Genomic DNA, 19,631 nt, shown 5'->3' with positions numbered 1-19,631 from the left:
TTCAAACTATTAAATTAATCAACAACTATTTTAATAATCAATTAATCTTTTTGGGTCATTTTGTAAGAAAAAAATGTCCAAATTCTCTGATTCCAGTTTCTTAAATGTGAATATTTTCTGGTTTCTTAAGTGCTCTATGATAGTAAACTGAATATCTTTGGGTTGTGGACAAAACAAGGTATTCAAGGATGTCACCTTGGGCTTTGGGATACAGTGATGCACATTTTTCACCATTTCCTGACATTTTATGGATCAAATAATTAATCAATTAATCGTGGAAAATAATCAATAAATTAATCGATAATTAAAATAGTCATTAGCTGCAGTCCTAAAGACGTGCTTTTGGAGTTTCCATTCTGAGCTGCAGCACAGGGATAGTAACACAACGAGAGAATTTTCCAGGGTTGCAACAAACAATTATTATCATGATCGATTAATCTGTTGATTATTTTTTTCAATTAATTAAATTTGTTGTTTGGTCTATAAAGCGTGTGAAAAGTGAAAAATGTTGATCACCGTTTCGCAAAGCACAAGATGCAACCTGAAGTTTGTTGTTTTGTCTGACCAACTGTCTACAACCTAAAGATGTTCAGTTTACCGTCATAGAGGACTAAAGAAACCAGAAAATATCCACATTTGAGAAGAACATTTTCCTAAAAATTACTCCAAATGATTAATTATCAAAATAGTTGGAGTTTAATTTAATAGTTGACAACTAATCTAGTAATCGACTAATTTGGCTAGATTGGCTAAACTGAAGAATAGCTATGTAACCCTAACCCTAAACCTGGCCCTGACCCTAATCCTAATCCTAACCCTAACCCTAACCCTAACCCTAACCCTAACCCTAGCCCTGACCCTAACCCTGACCCTGGCCCTAACCCTGGCCCTAATCCTAACCCTAACCCTAACCCTAGCCCTGACCCTAATCCTAACCCTGGCCCTGTTAAATAAGGACTGGTCTAGGGAACAATTGTGATAAAAATTCTAAATTTAAGATTTGCTTTCTTCATTATTCCCAAAGCTTTAGGCTGTATGCCACAGCCTTCATGAGCAGGTGGACTGCTGTAGGATACAAAGAAAATGTAGAGAATAGCTGAGTAAATTAACCTTATGTTTCAGACTCCGATTAATGAGCATTTCCATTATCGAAATAAGATTATGTCTACATTAAACTGGCTAAATTGCAAAACACCCTTTTCAAGCAAAAATGACACACATCCACAGCAGGAGATTCAGCTCGTTTCTGTAAATATGTCTGCCAACGTTATAATGCCAAAATGGGAAATTTTCCTCCTACTGGGCATGTGCGGAGGAGCAAGTCAGCCACAGAAAACCAGCGAAGAAGAAATGGTATAATGTTTCCATGGCAGCTTCCTGACATTTAGTGTATGAGTGTACAGCAGATTACAACAGTTCCAGCAGAGAGAAGTGGTAGATAGCTACGTTTAACTCTAAACATACTGTCAAAGTAGACAATAAAGACAACAACACTCGCATGAGTCTGATGGTAATATTCACACTACCAGTCAGGATAAGGATGTTGAGATTGTCCCTAAGTATAAATACTAAGAAACTATTATTGATAACAACCTGAGTTTTGAATCCAGCACTGATGCTGTCTGCAATAGGGTCCAGCAGCATTTGTTCTTTTAAAGAAAGATTAATTTGTTTAAGGTGTGTAATGTTGTAATGACTGTTTTATCAGTATGTTGCCTCAACCTGTCCAGTAAACACAGGCTGGGTATAGCTTGTTAAAGTAACCAGTAAGGTGATTGGGGTGCAGCAAGCCCAGCTACAGTAAGCGTGTTATCAATAAGGCCCAAAGTATTAACTTAACTGTCCTGACCATTCACTTTATAAGGAGTTCTTGTATATTTTACGCACTGCCACTGCACAGCATTTATTCTGCACTTCACTAGCAGTGCATAATACTAGATCTTGTACTGTTGCCATCTTTGCCAGCTGAGGTTTATCAGTCTCTGGTTCAATGTGTTAGGAGTATCTTTGTTTTTATTTGAGCTAATGGTTTACTCAAAGGAAACAGGATTTTTATTTATTATGCTTGTTATTGTTCAATGTTTATATGTCTCTGTGTAACCTGATGTGTCTGATGCCTGCTGTAAACCAAATTTCAGGGTGTTCATCCCTCCAGAGGAGTTCCAGAGACTGCAGAGTCAATGCCAAGGCTGTGGAACACCATTCTTCAAAAAGACATTCCCACATTTGGTGTTGTGATGATGGTGGTGGTGGAGAGCGCTGTTTAACACGCCAGTCCAAAATCTCTTATAGGTGTTCAGTTGGGTTGAGATCTGGTGATTGTGAAGGCCATAGCATATGATTCACATCAAACCATTCAGTGACCCCTCGTGCCCTGTGAATTGGGGCATTGTCATCCTGGAAGAGACCACTCCCATCAGGATAGAAATGTTTCATCATAGGATAAAGCCGATCACTCACAACAACTTTGTATTGATTTGCAGTGACCCTTCCCTCTAAGGAGACAAGTGGACTAAAACCATGCCAGGTAAATAAAGGCCCCAGCCACTATTAGAGGAAGTACGGTAATTTAATAGTAATTAGTTAATAGTAGACTGGTCTTAAGACAAGTGGTTTTTATTTGTTTACTTAGTTAATTTATGAAGTTTATTTATAAAGTTAATCTATCTTCATAGCCCCCCCCCCCCCCCCCCCCCCCCACACACACACACACACACACACACACACACACACACAACAAAACCCCAAGGTATGAATTCAACAGTGGATTTAGAGAATCGTTACACCCCTATTATTGATCATTTCACTACCCATATGGTAGCATTTATAGATATGATTCAAATGATGAATGTAGAGCTGCAACTAATGATTAACTACATTATCTATTAATCTGTCAAATATTTTCTTGATCAATCCATTAGTTGTTTGATCCATAAATAGGGCTGGGCAATATGACCAAAATCTCATATCCCGATATAAGTCATTTAATATCCCGATAACGATACCTATCCCAATATAGAACATTTTAATTTAATGAATAAATAGTTGATCCGTTTCCTGTCATAGAAACTAAAGAAACCAGAAAATATTCACATTTAAGAAGCTGGAATCTGAGAATTTGGACATTTTCTTCCTCAAAAATGACTCCAAACGATAAATCAATTATCAAAATAGTTGGCAATTAACTCAATAGTACACAACAAAATAAAATTAAAAAATGGATTCACTGACTTATTGTTGCAGCTCTAGATGAATGAATCATTAAAATAAAACACTTTTGCAGCTTTGTCCACAGTTTTAAATTTTACATTTGTTTTACTTTCTTCTTTAAGAGCATCTTTGTTCTTCCAGGAGAAGCTGTTATTAGTTTATAAACCATCAGAGCAACTTTCTGTACCTGCAGCCTGACAATCAATTAGAGATTTTACTGTGTAAGTTTAGATCTGTTTTACTGCCATGATGACTAAATGAAAGATCCCGCAGTGAATCACACAGCTAACACATTACAAACTAAGACACAACATGCAGAAAGACAAAATAAAACCTCACAGCAGGAGCGAGCTGCGGCTAACGTTAGCTTAGCTCTCCCTGCAGCGTTAGCGTGTTTTCAGCAGTAAAATCCGCACAAACCTTCTGTTCGCAGCTTCGTTTCAGGATTTGAAAGGACATCCAGCACTTCACGATGTCGGTCCATCTCTCCTCCGCCCACTACACTGAATACTGCCGTTTTCCTGCGGTTATTTACAGCCAGGCAGCGGATTCACTCCGCTCACTGCTCGCATCATTAAAGTCGAATAGTACACTGCGGTCAGGCCAGCCTCCACTTCAAAAAACACGATCAAACTAGCCCCCACGTTGTTTTGGGGTGAGTGTATATACTAGGCATTACGGTAAGCGCATGGAAGAACTGATTACAAAATAAAAGCAACCTTCCGGTGAATCTGATTTCACATTCATTCATTCATTCATTCATTCAGTCATTCAGTCAGCAAAAATAAAAAAATAAACATAACTACATAAGGAAAAAATAATACTTATTAAATAATAAATAAAATTGATAATTATAAAACTATAACTTCCGCCTGCAAACTGTATTTCAGAGAAAGCTTCAGACTTTCTCATTTCAATTGTGTGAACAATTAGTCAAACTTAATAATTCACACTTATTCTGGTGCAAAATTACATCATATTTATTCATTATACCTATTCTTTTAGAACCTGTGTTGTTGGCTGTGGTTGTTTGTTCGCTGAGGTAGATTTCTATTCTATTCTATTCTATTCTATTCTATTCTATTCTACCAATCTGACTGTTAAGCACATACTGTCCTTGAGGAACTTCCTGGTTCCACAAAACATTTTCACTTCAGATTGATGGTTGACCACCTCAGAGTGTCACTCAGACAATATCAGGACATTCTGATGTTGAATTTCAAAGTTAAAGCCCTCTAAATGTTAGTTCTATCTCTCACAGGCTCCGCCCTCCACTGGACTCTATGGATAATACTGTCCTCCAATCACACGGCCACTGAAATTTGCATAACCATAGCCAGTCATTGAAGACGTGCCTACCTGAATATATGAGGCGTCCACAGTATATAAGGCACCGTGCCCTGATGTCCAACATCCTTTCTTCTTCAGCGATCAGTGATTTTTTCCCACTGATGGCCTTTCTCCAAGGATGGAGCTTCAAGAATCTTGCTACTACCCGTCATGCCTCAGCATTATCCCCGGCAATGACCCCCATGAATTATGTATATATTTTTTATTTATTTATTTATTCATTTATTGTTAGCAGGCTGATTGACTGAATGAATGTGAAATCGCGTTCACTGGAAGGTTACTTTTATTAGGTTCTTACTATAGACTGTATAAAAATATGGACGTAGTTACCGTGACGTCACTCGTTGGTTTCTGAAGAGCGATTTTGAAGCTCAAAGTTGAAATTGACAGTGCTGTTCCCTTTAGCCCCAATGTCAGAGGTCCACACCCATCAGGAACCTTACCCCTCATGAGATTATTATAGGTATACCAATGACTATACCAAGTAATTCAGTACTAGGAACTTGCGCTGTCATTGAAACTGAATGATGTCTATTTATACTGGACCACAGTGCTACCATACAAGAAATAACTAACTAGGGGTGGAGCTGAATCAGAATACAGTACTCAGAAATGCTCAAATAGTGGGTTTTTTTACAAATATTATTACTATGTAAAAATATTTTAAAAATTGTTTGTTTTTGGCAAGAAAAAGAAACATGTCAAATAACAGCATGCAGGTCAGGGCCTTGTAGTGTAGTGAGGTTACATCACTGTCTCTGTGTCATGCATGTATAAATAACTGCAGGTCTGTATATCCAGCAGAGCTGAGCCTGTTGGCTGACTAGGGCAGTAGTCTGTAGTCTGGGAGACCAGCGTTTGAGACCTGGTGAAGGAATCCTACTTTGCTACAATACTTTATTAAAGAACACATTTTAACAATTTGATATCCTAAAATCAGAAGTTTAATAAAAACAAAAACAGGATCATTATGTCTATATCTACTTTTATTCAAATACAAATACAAATAATTTTGCTGTCTCAACAAATACAGATGCAAATACAAATACTGCACATCCCTACTCTGCCCACAGATCTTTATATGTGTATCATTACCTCTCTTTCTAGTGAACATTGTTTTGTTTTTTTCTACTGAAAACTTGAATCCTGACGAAAATGACCATTTTTCCACCACGATAACTGCCTCTTATATTTTTTGCATAATATGATTAATATTCTTTCACCTTTTCCACAAGGCTCTAACTCTGTTCATCATCCGATGAACAACTGATGATTGACTTTGAATAGAGGTAAGAACACTTCTGATATGAGAATTAATGCAAAATTCCTCAAGATCCTTTCCACCAAGCCATAGTTTAGGAATCACCCCTGAGAAAGGATCATATAATTACGGCTCTTTAAGGAGAGACAGAAATTTAATGGATACACTTTTATGTATTCTGGAATGCTGAGAGCGAGAAATGTTTCATTCTCTGTGTTGGATGAAATCTTCATTGGCAGCGAGGTCTCCTGTTTCATTTAAAACTTCAGAAAAAAATGTTCCGTGGTGTAAGGTGACATCTGTTGCGTGTTGTCTTGTATTGTAATTTGGTTAATGGACTGCACTTATATAGCGCCTTTCTAATCTTCTGACCACTCAAAGCGCTTTCACACTACAAGCTACTTTCATCGATTCACACGCACTGATGGCGGCAAGCTACCATGCAGGGTGCTGGAGCAGCAATCGGGAGCAATTTTGGGGTTCATTATCTTGCCCAAAGACACTTTGACATGCAGACTGGAGGAGCTAGGAATTGAACCACCGACCTTCCGGTTAGTGACACCTGCTGTCAAGAATATCACATTACATGTAAAAGTCACTACAGAGCTCAGTTGCTGTGGAAGGTTTAATGAATCAGCCACTGCTGCACTGACAAGTCTGTGTCTGTCTAATGAATGTTGGGACTTAGTGACATGGTATAAGTTGGACTAATAAAAAAGAACACTTGTGACCAGCCTGTGTCTATAACAAACAATGTGAAGGACTTTCTTCTACAGAAGTCTTATACACATATTGACACCTATTAACAGTCGTAGTAGCACTATTTAGATCAGTTCTTCTTTACATTCATTTAAGATCTGAAAGTTTCTGTGTTCCAACAAAGCCCTTTTCATAGACTTGTTTTCATAATGGCCAGTTTTCCGTCACATGACCCTATTTTTGTGTAACAAGCTGATTATTCCAACTCATCGATAATTATTAATAAATTAACATAAAAGTGAATATCCCTAACTACAGTAAATTATTAATAATGTAATTTGTAATAATTAGACCAACAGAGCAAAAATCAGCTGGTACATTAACAATCAGATCATTAAGGCTCACTCACACACTTTATTTCCTGACATACATGAAGAATCACAGAAGAAAAAGCCAATCTAAGGATGCCACGGTGATAAAAAATTTCCCACTGGGTAATAAACTTGTGACAACAGTGGTGTTACCAGTTACACCAGACATTTTACAAGATGAAATATTTGTCGATGATGCTAAATATCTGCAGAGTGCTTACTTGGATCTTAAACATTAGAATTTTGGTTTAGATCTTCCTCTTACTTAAGAGTTAGTGACGGTGGGCTTAAGGTTGCTGCCAGCTGGTTGTCCTTCATGTACAGCCGGTCTGCAGCACACACAGATGCAGGGACAAGCCAGAGGATGTCCGCCGGCCGCTTAGAACCGGAACTGAAACAACCTGCCTGCCATCTGTAGAGAGTGAGACACCAAGAGCAGACTGAGAAGGCAGAGAGCAGGAGAGTTTCTGCCAAAAACAAGCACCAACACCCAGGGAGACATGAGAGCAGCTGCTCACTAACAGCTACGTGTGTTAACAGCAGAGAACAGGAGGGAGGACAGATGTCTCACTCTGCTACTCTGTGCTATGACTCCGATGACGACACTTTCAGTTTATAATTGTAGCGTCTGTCGTCCCACTAAGTATACTAGTAAGTATAATATGCTTCATGAACGTGGGTGCTGAGACACAAAAATGAACTAAATGGGTTTTATTTCTATAAAAAAAAGAAAAACGAAGGTATGGATGGTGGGCAAGTGATGTAATCGGTGTAACACTGGTGACAAGGACTACTGCAGCAAGCCTAGCCAATAATATACAACAGTTCACAAACTTTAAAAAACAGCATCTATATTACACACATCTGTAATCATCATTGTCACCATCAACTCCTGATATGAGAACCTTTATGCTAAATGTTTTTGGAAAATGCTTAATGTATGTACTATGACTTCTTGCTTTTGAACAATTCATAAACTCACATTTTTGTAACAGCTGTAATTTCTTTCTGTTTCTCATATGTATTTAGTCTTTCCTTAATAACTCAACTTTTTTGGCCAGTCCACTCCTGAGCCCAATTACCAAAAGCATTCAGTCAGTTTGACTTGTGTTTCCTTTAACATTACTCTTAACCAATTTGTGTTCATAGTCATTTAAATTTTTCAATTTTCTTGAACACTTACTGCTGTTAATACCAAAAACACACCTTTATATACTATTACAGTGAAACTCACTCTATTACAAAACAAAACACTAGGACAAACCATTGCCATGAACATTAACGAATTTGAAGAGATTTCCACTTGCGTGAAATGAACATGAGCACCTGAAAAGATTCTCCTCTGAATGGGTTCATTAACACATGAGAAAAAGAACAGTTTTTTAAGCCAGTATTAATCCCATATCACTTAAAAGGTGTCTAAGGCTGCATTCAGACTGAATCAGGCGGTGCGATGTTCAGCTGCAGGGTTGAGCGGAGGTGTGCTGTGGGGGTGTGGGCGTGTTTATTTGTGCTCTACAATGTAACCACTGTGAAACAATCAGAAAGTAATGTTTTATTGATCTGATTCACTGGCTCTCTCGCTACCAGCGCTCCCTCTCTTCATTCACTATCTAGCTCACTCGACCACAGCTGCTCTCTCTCTCTCTCTCTTTTTCTCTCATCTTTTTTAAAATGAGTCGGGAAGCCGACAGCAAAGTCTAACTTTACTCATGTTATCAAGTGAAGAGAAATGTCCTCCCCTCGGCCTAGTGACGTCTTTGTCCTCCCTCATGGCAGAGTTTACAACTCTTGTCAGTCTGATCTCCCGCTGTGATTGGTCACCACAGCCTGTGATTGGTCACTGCAGCCTTCAGCCGCAGTGATGTTGGGTTTCTCCAAAAGTTGACTCTGGCTCAACTTTCCGGTCGCAGTCCGGTGCGGTGCCGCAGCGGCCAAAATGGCTGCAGCTGAGCCGTACTACCCCCATTCAAATGAATGGGATGACTGCCGTTTTCACCGCACCGCCTGATTTGGTGTGAATGCAGCCTAAAGCTGAATGAGGGTCACTGGTCTCCTTCCAATCATCATCATTGTCTAAGGTTCAGGAAAGTCTGAAACTCTTGTCAGCACTAACTGGTTGTAAATGTCTATCTGGAGGTGAGTTCCTGGCAGGTTCTGATCCTCCACAGTCCTCTCCGTCAGCTTCAGTTTCCATCTGTTCAGTTGAGCTGTTGAGGACTCATCAACACGCTTGTGTCTTTTGAGCTGTGTAGACCGCCTGAATCTTTGGTAGCAAACACTGCAATAAAACTGTTTCCCCCCCTTTGTGGACAGCCAGGTAGCTTGACAGATGTAACTTCTGTATAAATCTTTTTAGCGCAAACGGAGCAGCTAAATGGTTTCTCTTGAATGGATTCTCATGTGTCTCTGCAGATTTCCCTTTTTGTTGAATCTAAAACAACAATGGGAGCAGCTAAATGGCTTCTCTCCTGTGTGGATTCTCATGTGTCCCTGGAGATATCTTTTGAAGCCAAATTGTTTACCACATTCAGAGCAGCTAAATGTCTTCTCTCCTGTGTGAATTCTCATGTGTAGCTGCAGAGTCACCTTCTGGTTGACTCTTTTACCACAAACTGAGCAACTAAATGGGTTTTCTCCTGTGTGAATTCTCTTATGCCTCCTAAGAGACCCCTTGCATACAAATCTTTTACCACAAACTGAGCAACTGAAAGGTTTCTCTCCTGTGTGAGTTTTAAGGTGGTATTTCAGTCCTGACTGAGTAAAAGATTTACCACAAACTGAGCAACTAAAGGGTTTCTCTCCTGTGTGAATTCTCATATGTTTCCTAAGAGATCCTTTGTATAAAAATCTTTTACCACAAACTGAGCAACTAAAGGGTTTCTCTCCTGTGTGAATTCTCTTATGTCTCCTAAGAGACCCCTCACATACAAATCTTTTACCACAAACTGAGCAACTAAAGGGTTTCTCTCCTGTGTGAGTTTTAAGGTGGTATTTCAGACCTGACTGAGTATAAGATTTACCACAAACTGAGCAACTGAATGGTTTCTCTCCTGTGTGAATTCTCATATGTCTCCTAAGAGACCCCTTGCATACTAATCTTTTACCACAAACTGAGCAACTGAAAGGTTTCTCCCCTGTGTGAATTCTCCGGTGTATGATCAGGTGTCCCTTTTGGCTAAACTTTTTACCACACTCGGAGCAGCTGAATGATTTCAACTCATTACAACTCATATGAGACTTTAAACCTGACTGAGGTTCACTGGTCTCCTTCCATTCATCACTGTCTTCGGTCTCAGTCTCACTGTCATCGGTGTTGGGTTCAGAAGAGTCTGAAGTCTCGCCATCAGTATCAGATTGTAAATGTCTATCTGGATCTGAGTTCCTGGCTGGTTCTGATCCTCCACAGTCCTCTCCATCAGCTTCTGTTTTAATCTGTTCAGTTTGTCTTTGATGAAGCTGTGAGGACTGAGGTTTCTCTTCATCATCTTCAGTCTTCACAGGGACAGGAGTGAATGTGAACTTGGTGATATCAGCCTCCTGTAGCCCTTGAAGCTGCTCTCCTTCCTGACTGGTCCAGAGTTCCTCCTGCTCCTCTTTAATGTGTGGGGGTTCTGGGTCCTCCTGGTCCAGACTGGAGCTCCTCTCCTGCTGCTCTTCTTCACCAACAATCACTTTTCGCACATCTAAAGGTAAAGCTGAAACACAGACAGACAGATAGACAGCTATTAATGTAAACACATGAACTTTTGTTCCATCAAACCTGATAACCATAATTTATGTTAAAGGTACCATGTGGAGTTTTCAAACAATAGAAGCACTTTAGGAATAGTACTGAACAATAGCTAAGTAAGTTAACCTTAAGTTTAGGGCTCCGATTAATGAGAATTCCCCTTATCAAAATAAGACTGTGTTGACATTAAACTGGCTAAATTGTAAAACACCGTTTTCAAGCAAAAACGACATGCGTCTACAGCAGGTGATTCAACTCGTTTCTGCAAATACCTCCGTCCACATTAAAATGCTAAAACGGGTAATTCTCCTCCTACTGGATATGTGGGGAGGACAGATGAAATGAAATCCTGAAATTAAGTTTACTAGTGCAGTGCCTATTCAAAACCTGCCTGTTTGGAACGGGCCTATTTCTCAATACCTAGAAAGAACAGTGCCCATCCCCTGAACACTTCTAATGCAGGCTACTGGTAGATGCTACAATATACCGATGCTCCCTGAACGCCTCACATGGAGAATATCTGGAAACTACAATTTTGAGTTGAGCTGAGGTTGATTGGATGAACTGTAGTGCCCATTCAAAACCTGCCTGAGACATCCTGCACTATGTCTTGAACATACATACAAAGCTTACCTCTCTAAACTTTTTCAATTCATTCTCTATGGTAGTTTTATCACTACGGATGTAATCCCATCTCTGACCACAATGTGGGATGGCACTGTCTGTATTTCCCCACATGCAGAAGAAGTCGAAGCAACGTTGTTTATGAGGTATTTTTATATATTTCTGAATGTGCCTGTGACATTCAGCAATAAGTCTTGAACGCACATACCAAGTTTCGTTCACAGTACATAGTTCAATAGTAGAGCTTAAGCATCTTAAACTTTTTCAAGTCATTAACACTACGGATGTAATTCCACCTCTGACCACAATGTGGATTGCAATGGCAGAGTGGCGCTGTCCGTAATTCTGCTTGTTGACTCCACACGCAGAAGAGGAAGCAAATCATTGTTGTTCATGGGGTATTTTTATATATTTCTCGAGAACCGCTTATCCAAAAAACTTCACACATTGACATTGCACTGCCCCATTTCCCCCAGCAATCCACCTGCCAGGTATGAAGTAGATCAGATGAACAGTTCTTCAGATACGTGAAGGACATACATACATACATACAGACAGATAGTAAGAGATTCCTTGCTTTATATAAACAGATTGCAGCAGATTCCAACAGTTTCAGTTGAGAAAGGTGGTAGATAGCTACGTTTAACTCTAAATAAGCTGTCAACAACACTTGCATGAAGCCGTCCACCATTGTTGTTGTTGTGTTTCTTGTTTTTGCTCTTCTGATGAAATGCTGTGCTACTGCCACCATGTGTTTTGTCAGCGATATGACAGTGTTTCTACAAAGCTCCCCCATACGCACAGCGTTTAAACATTTACAAACTCTGGAGGACGTTTTGGAAATGCTCCGTTTTCAGAGGAGAAAAACCATAGACTGTAGTAAAATATGGACGTAGTTACCGTGACGTCACCTGTTGGTTTCTGAAGAGCGGTTTTGAAGCTCAAAGTGAGCCGCTCCGGCCGTCGCCATCTTGGCAGTGCGTGACGCTGCCTAACTTCCAGCCAATCAAAAATGGGCAAAGAGGCGGGCCGAATGGCTGAAACAAGCCACCTAGCGGCTGGCGGACCTGTCACTCAAAGCAGCCATGTCCTTCATTATGCAGAACTTTACGGCTTAATAAAATTTAAACGGGTGAGTTATAAAAAAATTCACCCCCTTTACAGTTGTCATGAAAGAGGAAATTAGCTACAGAGACCAAAACCATTTTTTGTACCAGGCTGTAAACATGTTTATTTCTGCTGTAAAGTTGGACATTTTAACATGGGGGTCTATGGGGATTGACTCGCTTTTGGAGCCTCAAGTGGCCGTTCAAGGAACTGCAGTTTTTGACACTTCCACATTGGCTTCATTTTTCAGCCCCAGAGGTTGCTGCTTGAGAAAAACGCTGTTTTAGTCTGGATGGAGGAACAAAATAACAAAATAAAATGGATAGAAGAAGATGCGTTTACCAGTTTAGCTGGCTTAGTGTAGACATGGTCTTAATCATCCAATTGATAATCATTTGGTTTGTAAAATTATGAACCAATTTAAATGAGCAAGTATTTAAATGTGTTGTTGACCAACTGTCAAAAATCTCAAAATAAATTCAGTTTAATATCAAAAAAGAAAACCAGCTAATTTTAACATTTGACAAACTGGAACTCAGAATTTGGGTGATTTTTCCTTCATTTCTTTACTACTAAAGTAAATTGCAGATGAATTTTCTATTTATTGATCATTTCACTTTCCATATCGTAACATTTACAGACATGATTCAAACGATGAAGGTAGAGCTGCAACTAATGATTATTTATATTATCGATTAATCCAATGATTATTTGTCTTGATTAGCTGATTAGTTGTTTAACCCATAAAATGTCAGAAAATGGTGAAAAATGTCAATCAGTGTCAAATGACAATCAATCAATGTCTTGTTTTGTCCACAACCCAAAAATATTCAGTTTACTGTCATAGAGGACTAAAAAAAACCCAGAAAATATTCACATTTAAGAAGCTGGAATCAGAGGATTTGGACATTTTCTTTTTTTAAAAAATGACTCCAAACGATAAGTCGATTGTAAAAGTAGTTATAACTATTTTGATAATAGATTAACTCAATAATGTAAAACAAAATAAAATAAATTTAATGAATAAATCGTTAAAAATAAAACACTTTTGCAGCTTTGTCCAGTTATTAACGCTTCACATTTGTTTTACTTTCCTTTTTAAGAGCATCTTTGCTATTTCAGGAGAAGCTGTTATTAGTTTATAAACCATCAGAGCAACTTTCTGTACCTGCAGCCTCACAATCAATTAGAGATTTTACTGTGAGCTTGTAAGTTTACATCTGTTTTACTGCCATGATGACTAAATGAAAGATCCCGCAGTGAATCACACAGCTAACACATTACAAACTAAGACACAACATGCAGAAAGACAAAATAAAACCTCACAGCAGGAGCGAGCTGCGGCTAACGTTAGCTTAGCTCTCCCTGCAGCGTTAGCGTGTTTTCAGCATAAAATCCGCACAAACCTTCTGTTCGCAGCTTCGTTTCAGGGTTTGAAAGGACATCCAGCACTTCACGGTGTCGGTCCATCTCTCCTCCGCTCACCACTACACTGATAATTACTGTTTTTCTGCGGTTATTTACAGCCAGGCAGCGGATTCACTCCGTTCACTGCTCGCATCATTAAAGCCGGAAAATATGACTTCCGAGGACAGGTTTCAAAATGAAAGCCTCTCCGGCGGCCTGTTGGATGTTTTATAATATTCAGGAATAAATTCTCATTGGAATAATGGAGGTCTGGTCACTAAAGCAGAAACACGACGCTGAAGTCAGCTTCTGATTTGGGGTTAAGGGAAAATTTCAGGCTGATTCTCCGTTTTTTTTTACCACTTACACTTGTGAAAAAGTGTTAGACATCGTAGCAAAAAAAAAAAAAAAGCCTTCAAGCTGTTTAAACCCACTTTCAGATTTGTGAAACCTTTATTTTGCTTATGAAAACAAAAAAGGGTGATTTCACTACTCTTTTTTTACCCATCCTCCCCAAAAACCAGTATACTTGGAGCTGTCAAATCTTAACAATAATAATAATGAGTCCAGATTTGATGAGTGTCCGTATGGTAGTTTTTGATATGGATGGAAAAAAACAGTTAAATTTGTCAGTTTGTCAGGACAGTGACCAAACTGAAACAAAAGGAAATTTGTTCCAAGCTCCACTAATTAAACTTCATTTAATGATAGATGCAAATGGACTGGAGGCATTCCTTTGTCTACCTGTAGTATCTACAGGCCTTTACCTTTACTCTACTGAAACCATATCACGTTTCACGACTTTACAGACACCACACCTGTGAATCCACTAGGGCAAGATTTGTTAAGTAGGGTAAACTAAACTGCACCATCTATTGCACACCAGACGGCATCCTTCTGGAGACACAACAGCTGTACTAACAGCCCCGATAGATCAAAACCTCTGAGTGAATGATAGAATAGTGTCCAGTGTGCCCCCGTCAGTATGGTCCTCCTTTCACTTTGTTAGGTACATCCAACACCAACCTGAAAATCCATATGTACAGCATATCAGTGATATATCAATGTCTTTATCTATCTATCTATCTATCTATCTATCTATCTATCTATCTATCTATAACATCAGTCTCCTGTTTTCCTTCAAAATTCAAACAAATTCATCCATGTCTCAGGTATTTGTTATTTATTCCTCATGGGCCAAAATCACCAAATTCCTCTTTCTGTCATGTATAACATGGTGCACTGATAAGAGGTTTGGACTCATGACCAATTACCAGGGCTGTTACATACAATTTATGCAACTCAGGAAAAGCTTCTTTATATTTGGACATGTCTTGACCAACATTGGTTTTGCAACAAAAATTTTCATTTTTCAGTCAGACTGGTAGAGGAGACTGGTAGAGGAGGTATGACACCATTGACATGCGACCAAATGAAACAGTCCGTTACTTTGATTAAATTACAGATTTCTCTGGGTTTGAACATTGTTGGAAACATTTGGGGTAATGTAAGTGCACAACTCAACAACATATATAACATAGGTCTAGTTGTTTTTACACATTTTAATGTGGAATAATTACATATTATACCTTTAAGTCACCTTTTAAAGCACAATTAACACGCTCACGCCTCCACACAACCGTGCCGGAAGTGCCATAACGCTTGATTTGGTGTGAATACGGCCACACTGTACAGCGAACAGTTTGCTTCAGAGCTGTTTTTGTTTGTGCCTGAACACAATGAGAAGGGGTGGACAGTGGGAGACTGCCCCTCCAATCAGAAGTTATAAACAGTAAGGGTATTTTCTGTGCTATTTTTTCATTGGCTGAAAAAACAAAAAACAGGCCTATAAGAGTAGCAGGCTTATATTAGCTAAAGGCTTTTATTTCTAATTCCCTCTGTTTGATTAGTATTGTAGGAGCCAGGTATTTGATTTGATGTGGTACTCCTCCCAAACAGCAGGGGGAACATGGTCAAGACCGTCTGAGCACTGATTTATTTAAAGGTCATGCCAATCATTACAGGTGCGCTGATAGTGAAAGGCAAAAAGTTTTTTGACTGTGCTCAGGATAGCGGCTATTTTGGTTTCTCATTTTATTTTATATAAAGGAAGTTAATAGAAAGAAAGTTTGACACTGTCTCAAGACAATAAAGAAAGCATTTATCAATTAAATTGAATAGTCTGCACAATACTGAGTGCACGTCGGAACAATCATACCATTAGCAGCCAGTGGTGACTTAAAGTTTAGGTCTGGTCACTACAAGTATATTTGCTCATATTTTAGTACAAAGCCTCCTTGTTTTGTGATCTGCCTCTGTTTGCTCTGTTAAATTTAAATCTGTGACTGCGTTATGCTGTTACAAACTCAACACTTCCTGTATCTATTTCATATTAAAAGCCTATTGCCATAATCCCTTAATTTCCTGACTTTTGTTGTGAAACATTTGCAGGCATACCATATGCAACAACAGCTGGACGGGATTAAAGGACAACAGTTTGTGTCAGTTTGAACCCTGTAAAACATACCGGGTACATTTATTGAAAATATTCTCTTCAGACAAAGTGTATAACAGAAGATTACAGGCTGTCAACATTTTGAAGAGCTGGCTAGCAGTACCAGTAATCGCCTTCTGATAGTGTATTCTTTAAAACGTATCATCAATACCATGTTAATCTACACATGCGATCAATTTAACTTATGTGAAGTATCACCAATCACATATCGGAGAAATACGCTACAACATAAAATCAAAACAAATCTGAGATACTCCGGATATAAACATCAATAGTCCTATTTACAGCAGTCAAATCTCTAATAATGATCAGATTCAACTGTAAGCAAAACCCAAATACTCAAAAAGTAAGACACTGCCTAAATATTAACATCATCACAGCCAACTCTGATAAATATAACAGTGCAATTACAGGTGGTAAATACCTTCCTCCTTAAAATCACCATCCTCACCATTATCGTTGTTCTCCTGATCACCATTGAGAACAAGTTCATTATTAAACAGTTGCTCCTGTTCATTTTCACAGACAGCCCCACAAAGTCTGAAAGACTTTCTGATCATATCCTTGTCCAGTCTGTCCCGAGTGACGACCACCCAGTTAGAGCTGCTGCTGTTACCACGGTAACCCAATCACTTCACACTCAGGCTTGACATAAAGAAAGATGTGCCGATTGCCGTGCTAAGACATTTAGAGAAATAAGACATAAAGACAGAGGCTATAGAGCGTATTGGTCCAAATATAAGAAAATACATCTGAAAAAGTGGGATCATTTTATATTTAGGGTCTAGACAATTATAGGTTCACAACATCAGATCAATCTTTTTGAATGGATAAGTACTGGTGTAAAACTGACTCCTACATGGAATGTTGCATTATGGGTTGTTTACAGCTGTAATGTTGCTAGGCTAGTGAGTCTGTTTATAGTGAGTGTGTTAGAGTCAGTTTGCCCTAAAAGTGTCTCATTAGTCCAGTTTAACCTGCAGGAGTTTCTCTGAAGGCTTGTGTAACATGTTTTTCTGCCACTGAGGAAATAAATTCATAACGATTGAAAAAAAGCGTCTTCTGATGTCTCTGCTGCAGAAACAGAATATGTCAAGCTGCCAAACACCACTGTCACAGATGACGAGGAGCTCAAAAAGACTAAACAGGCAGTCGTATCGGGGGGCTTGGATATATTTAGTTCAGCCTCCTGGGATCACGGCTGTTGTGATGTTGTAGCTGCATTTCAGTTCAACTTTGGTGGCGGCACTGATGCAGCAGCGGTATCCTGCGGAGTCCCACACCAAGAGCTGCAGGATGAAGGACTGTAGTCAATCTGCAGTGAGAGTAACATTTTCATCCAGCCGTTCACAGATGTGGTGATCACTGAGCTGCAGATCTGCTGCTGCATTGCCTTCACTTCATGAACATCTCCTTTGAAGACGATATAAGGCTCGAGTTTGGTGGCCTTGGCAGTGAGGTGGTGCAACTTTGAAGTGAGAGGTTGTGTCGCTGTAGAAACCTTTGTAGCCAACCCCTACTAGCCACAAACATCTTGCCTCCATCACTCACTGAAGGGTAGATCTCCAACGCTTTATTTTTGATCATTTTTCTTGATACTCGGTTATGTTTGGCCTGCATTGTGTAAATCCATTCTGAAAGCCTTCTCTCTAGCTCCAAGCTAACTTTCTTCCTCCCGCCTCCAGCTAGCCGTGCTCTCCTCTTGTCGGCTAACAGCAGCTCGTTCTTCTGCTTTTTCCAGTACCTGATTCTTTTAGAGTCGATGTCAAAGTGCCTTGCAGCTTTCTCTCCTGAATGTTCCTCCGCATACTGCAAAACTCTCTCTTTGAATTTGACATCAAATTTCCGTCTGAGCGCCATGCTGCAACCGAACGGTTTCTCCCCCGTGTGCGTTCTCATGTGGCTCGTCAGATGGTCCCTGCGGCAAAATGTTCTCCCACATTCAGAGCAGCTAAATGACTCCTTGTCAGTATTACATTGCACATCACTTTCATCGTCATTTTCCAGAGAGTTTACACCTGCCTGAGGTTCACTGATCTCCTTCCAGTCATCACTGTTATCAGCCTCAGCTTCTAAAGCTTTATCATAAGTAACTGGTTTTAAATGACTATCTGGATCCATGTTGCTGGCTGGTTCTGATCCTGTATGAATGTTATTGTCAGTCATGTCTCTGACGTTACTGCTGGTTGTTTTCTTTCCTGTGTGGATTCTCATGTGTCTGCTAACATCTCTGCTATATCTGAACGTTTTTTTACAAACTGTGCAACTGAACGGTTTTTCTCCCGTGTGAAGTCTCGTGTGACTAATTAAGTTTCCCTTTTCAGAAAATCTTTTGCCACAAAAGGAGCAGCTAAATGGTTTCTCTCCCGTGTGCATTCTCATTTGTGCGTTCAGATGTGGCTTGCGGACACGTCTTTGACCACATTCAGAGTTTAATCGTGATCGAGGTTTCCTGCTCTCTGCCCAATCATCATCGCTGACGTCAGTCTCAGAAGAGTCTGAAGTCTTGTCATCAGTGTCAGGTTGTAAATGTCTATCTGGATGCGAGTTCCTGGCAGGTTCTGATCCTCCACAGTCCTCTCCATCAGCTTCTGTTTTCATCTGTTCAGTTTGTCTTTGATGAAGCTGTGAGGACTGAGGTTTCTCTTCACCATCTTTACTCATCACAGGAACAAGAGTGAGTGTAAACGTAGTGATATCAGCCTCCTCCAGCCCTTGAAGCTGCTCTCCGTCCTGATTGGTCCAGAGTTCCTCCTGTTCCTCTTTAATGTGTGGGGGCTCTGGGTCCTTCTGGTCCAGACTGGAGCTCCACTCCTGCTGCTCAGGTGGGACCTCTTCTATACTCTCCAACAGCTGCTGGACGTCTGCAGGACACTCTGGAATACAGACAAAGATATTATGGAAAAACTTTATGTTCAAGCCAAGCTGGATAATTCTGGATCATTACTCCATGAGCTTCTCTGTAGCAGCAGGTGACTGTTACACCAAATAACCTCTATGTCATTGCCTGGGAAACTCTTGGTAGCATAGCTCCTTTTTAAGGAATAGGGCAGTGCCTAATGTGTATGCATAGCGAGTGAGTGAGTGGTTGAGTAAGAGAGGGTTGAAAAGGTTAGCAATGAACCGTCAATCTTTAAATGTACAGTGCAGACTACAGTGTTTCAGTTAATAAATGCTGCAGCTTCTCAAGACCATTGTTATCGGAAAAATGAAATTACCTTTATTAGTATAACTTGTTTTACATTTACGCGATAACATTATGGGTTATTTATCATTGACAGTTGCAGCAATTTTGATGTTAATTAAATGTTAGATTATGTCCAACACATCTAGTCTGATCTAATTATGTCCCTT

At 39.6% G+C, this 19,631-nt stretch overlaps 2 protein-coding genes across 3 annotated transcripts in view; both read right to left on the bottom strand.

The window, feature by feature from the left end:
• The window catches only part of LOC122970013 (zinc finger protein 160-like), a 69,543-nt gene that overhangs the window by 48,756 nt on the left and 1,156 nt on the right, over window positions 1-19,631 (bottom strand). Inside the window, exon 2 of one of the 2 annotated variants that reach the window (XM_044336092.1) lies at window positions 17,020-19,153. In XM_044336092.1, coding sequence (XP_044192027.1) covers window positions 17,673-19,153 — 1,481 coding nt within the window. In that variant the 3' untranslated portion in view covers window positions 17,020-17,672. Of the gene's footprint in view, window positions 19,154-19,631 lie in introns of those variants that run through there. The other variant, XM_044336093.1, reaches the window with a different exon arrangement.
• On the bottom strand, window positions 8,619-14,049 carry LOC122970042 (gastrula zinc finger protein XlCGF57.1-like). Its single transcript, XM_044336137.1, has 2 exons — window positions 13,762-14,049; window positions 8,619-10,589 (listed from the first exon to the last, which is right to left on the bottom strand). The coding sequence occupies exons 1-2, from the start codon at window positions 13,823-13,825 to the stop codon at window positions 9,265-9,267; spliced, it is 1,389 nt and encodes a 462-aa protein (XP_044192072.1). The 5' UTR covers window positions 13,826-14,049; the 3' UTR covers window positions 8,619-9,264.

This window comes from Thunnus albacares, chromosome 19 (genome assembly GCF_914725855.1).
Source record: "Thunnus albacares chromosome 19, fThuAlb1.1, whole genome shotgun sequence".
Taxonomy (NCBI): Eukaryota; Metazoa; Chordata; class Actinopteri; order Scombriformes; family Scombridae; genus Thunnus; species Thunnus albacares.
This window is presented reverse-complemented; position numbering and strand designations above follow the sequence as displayed.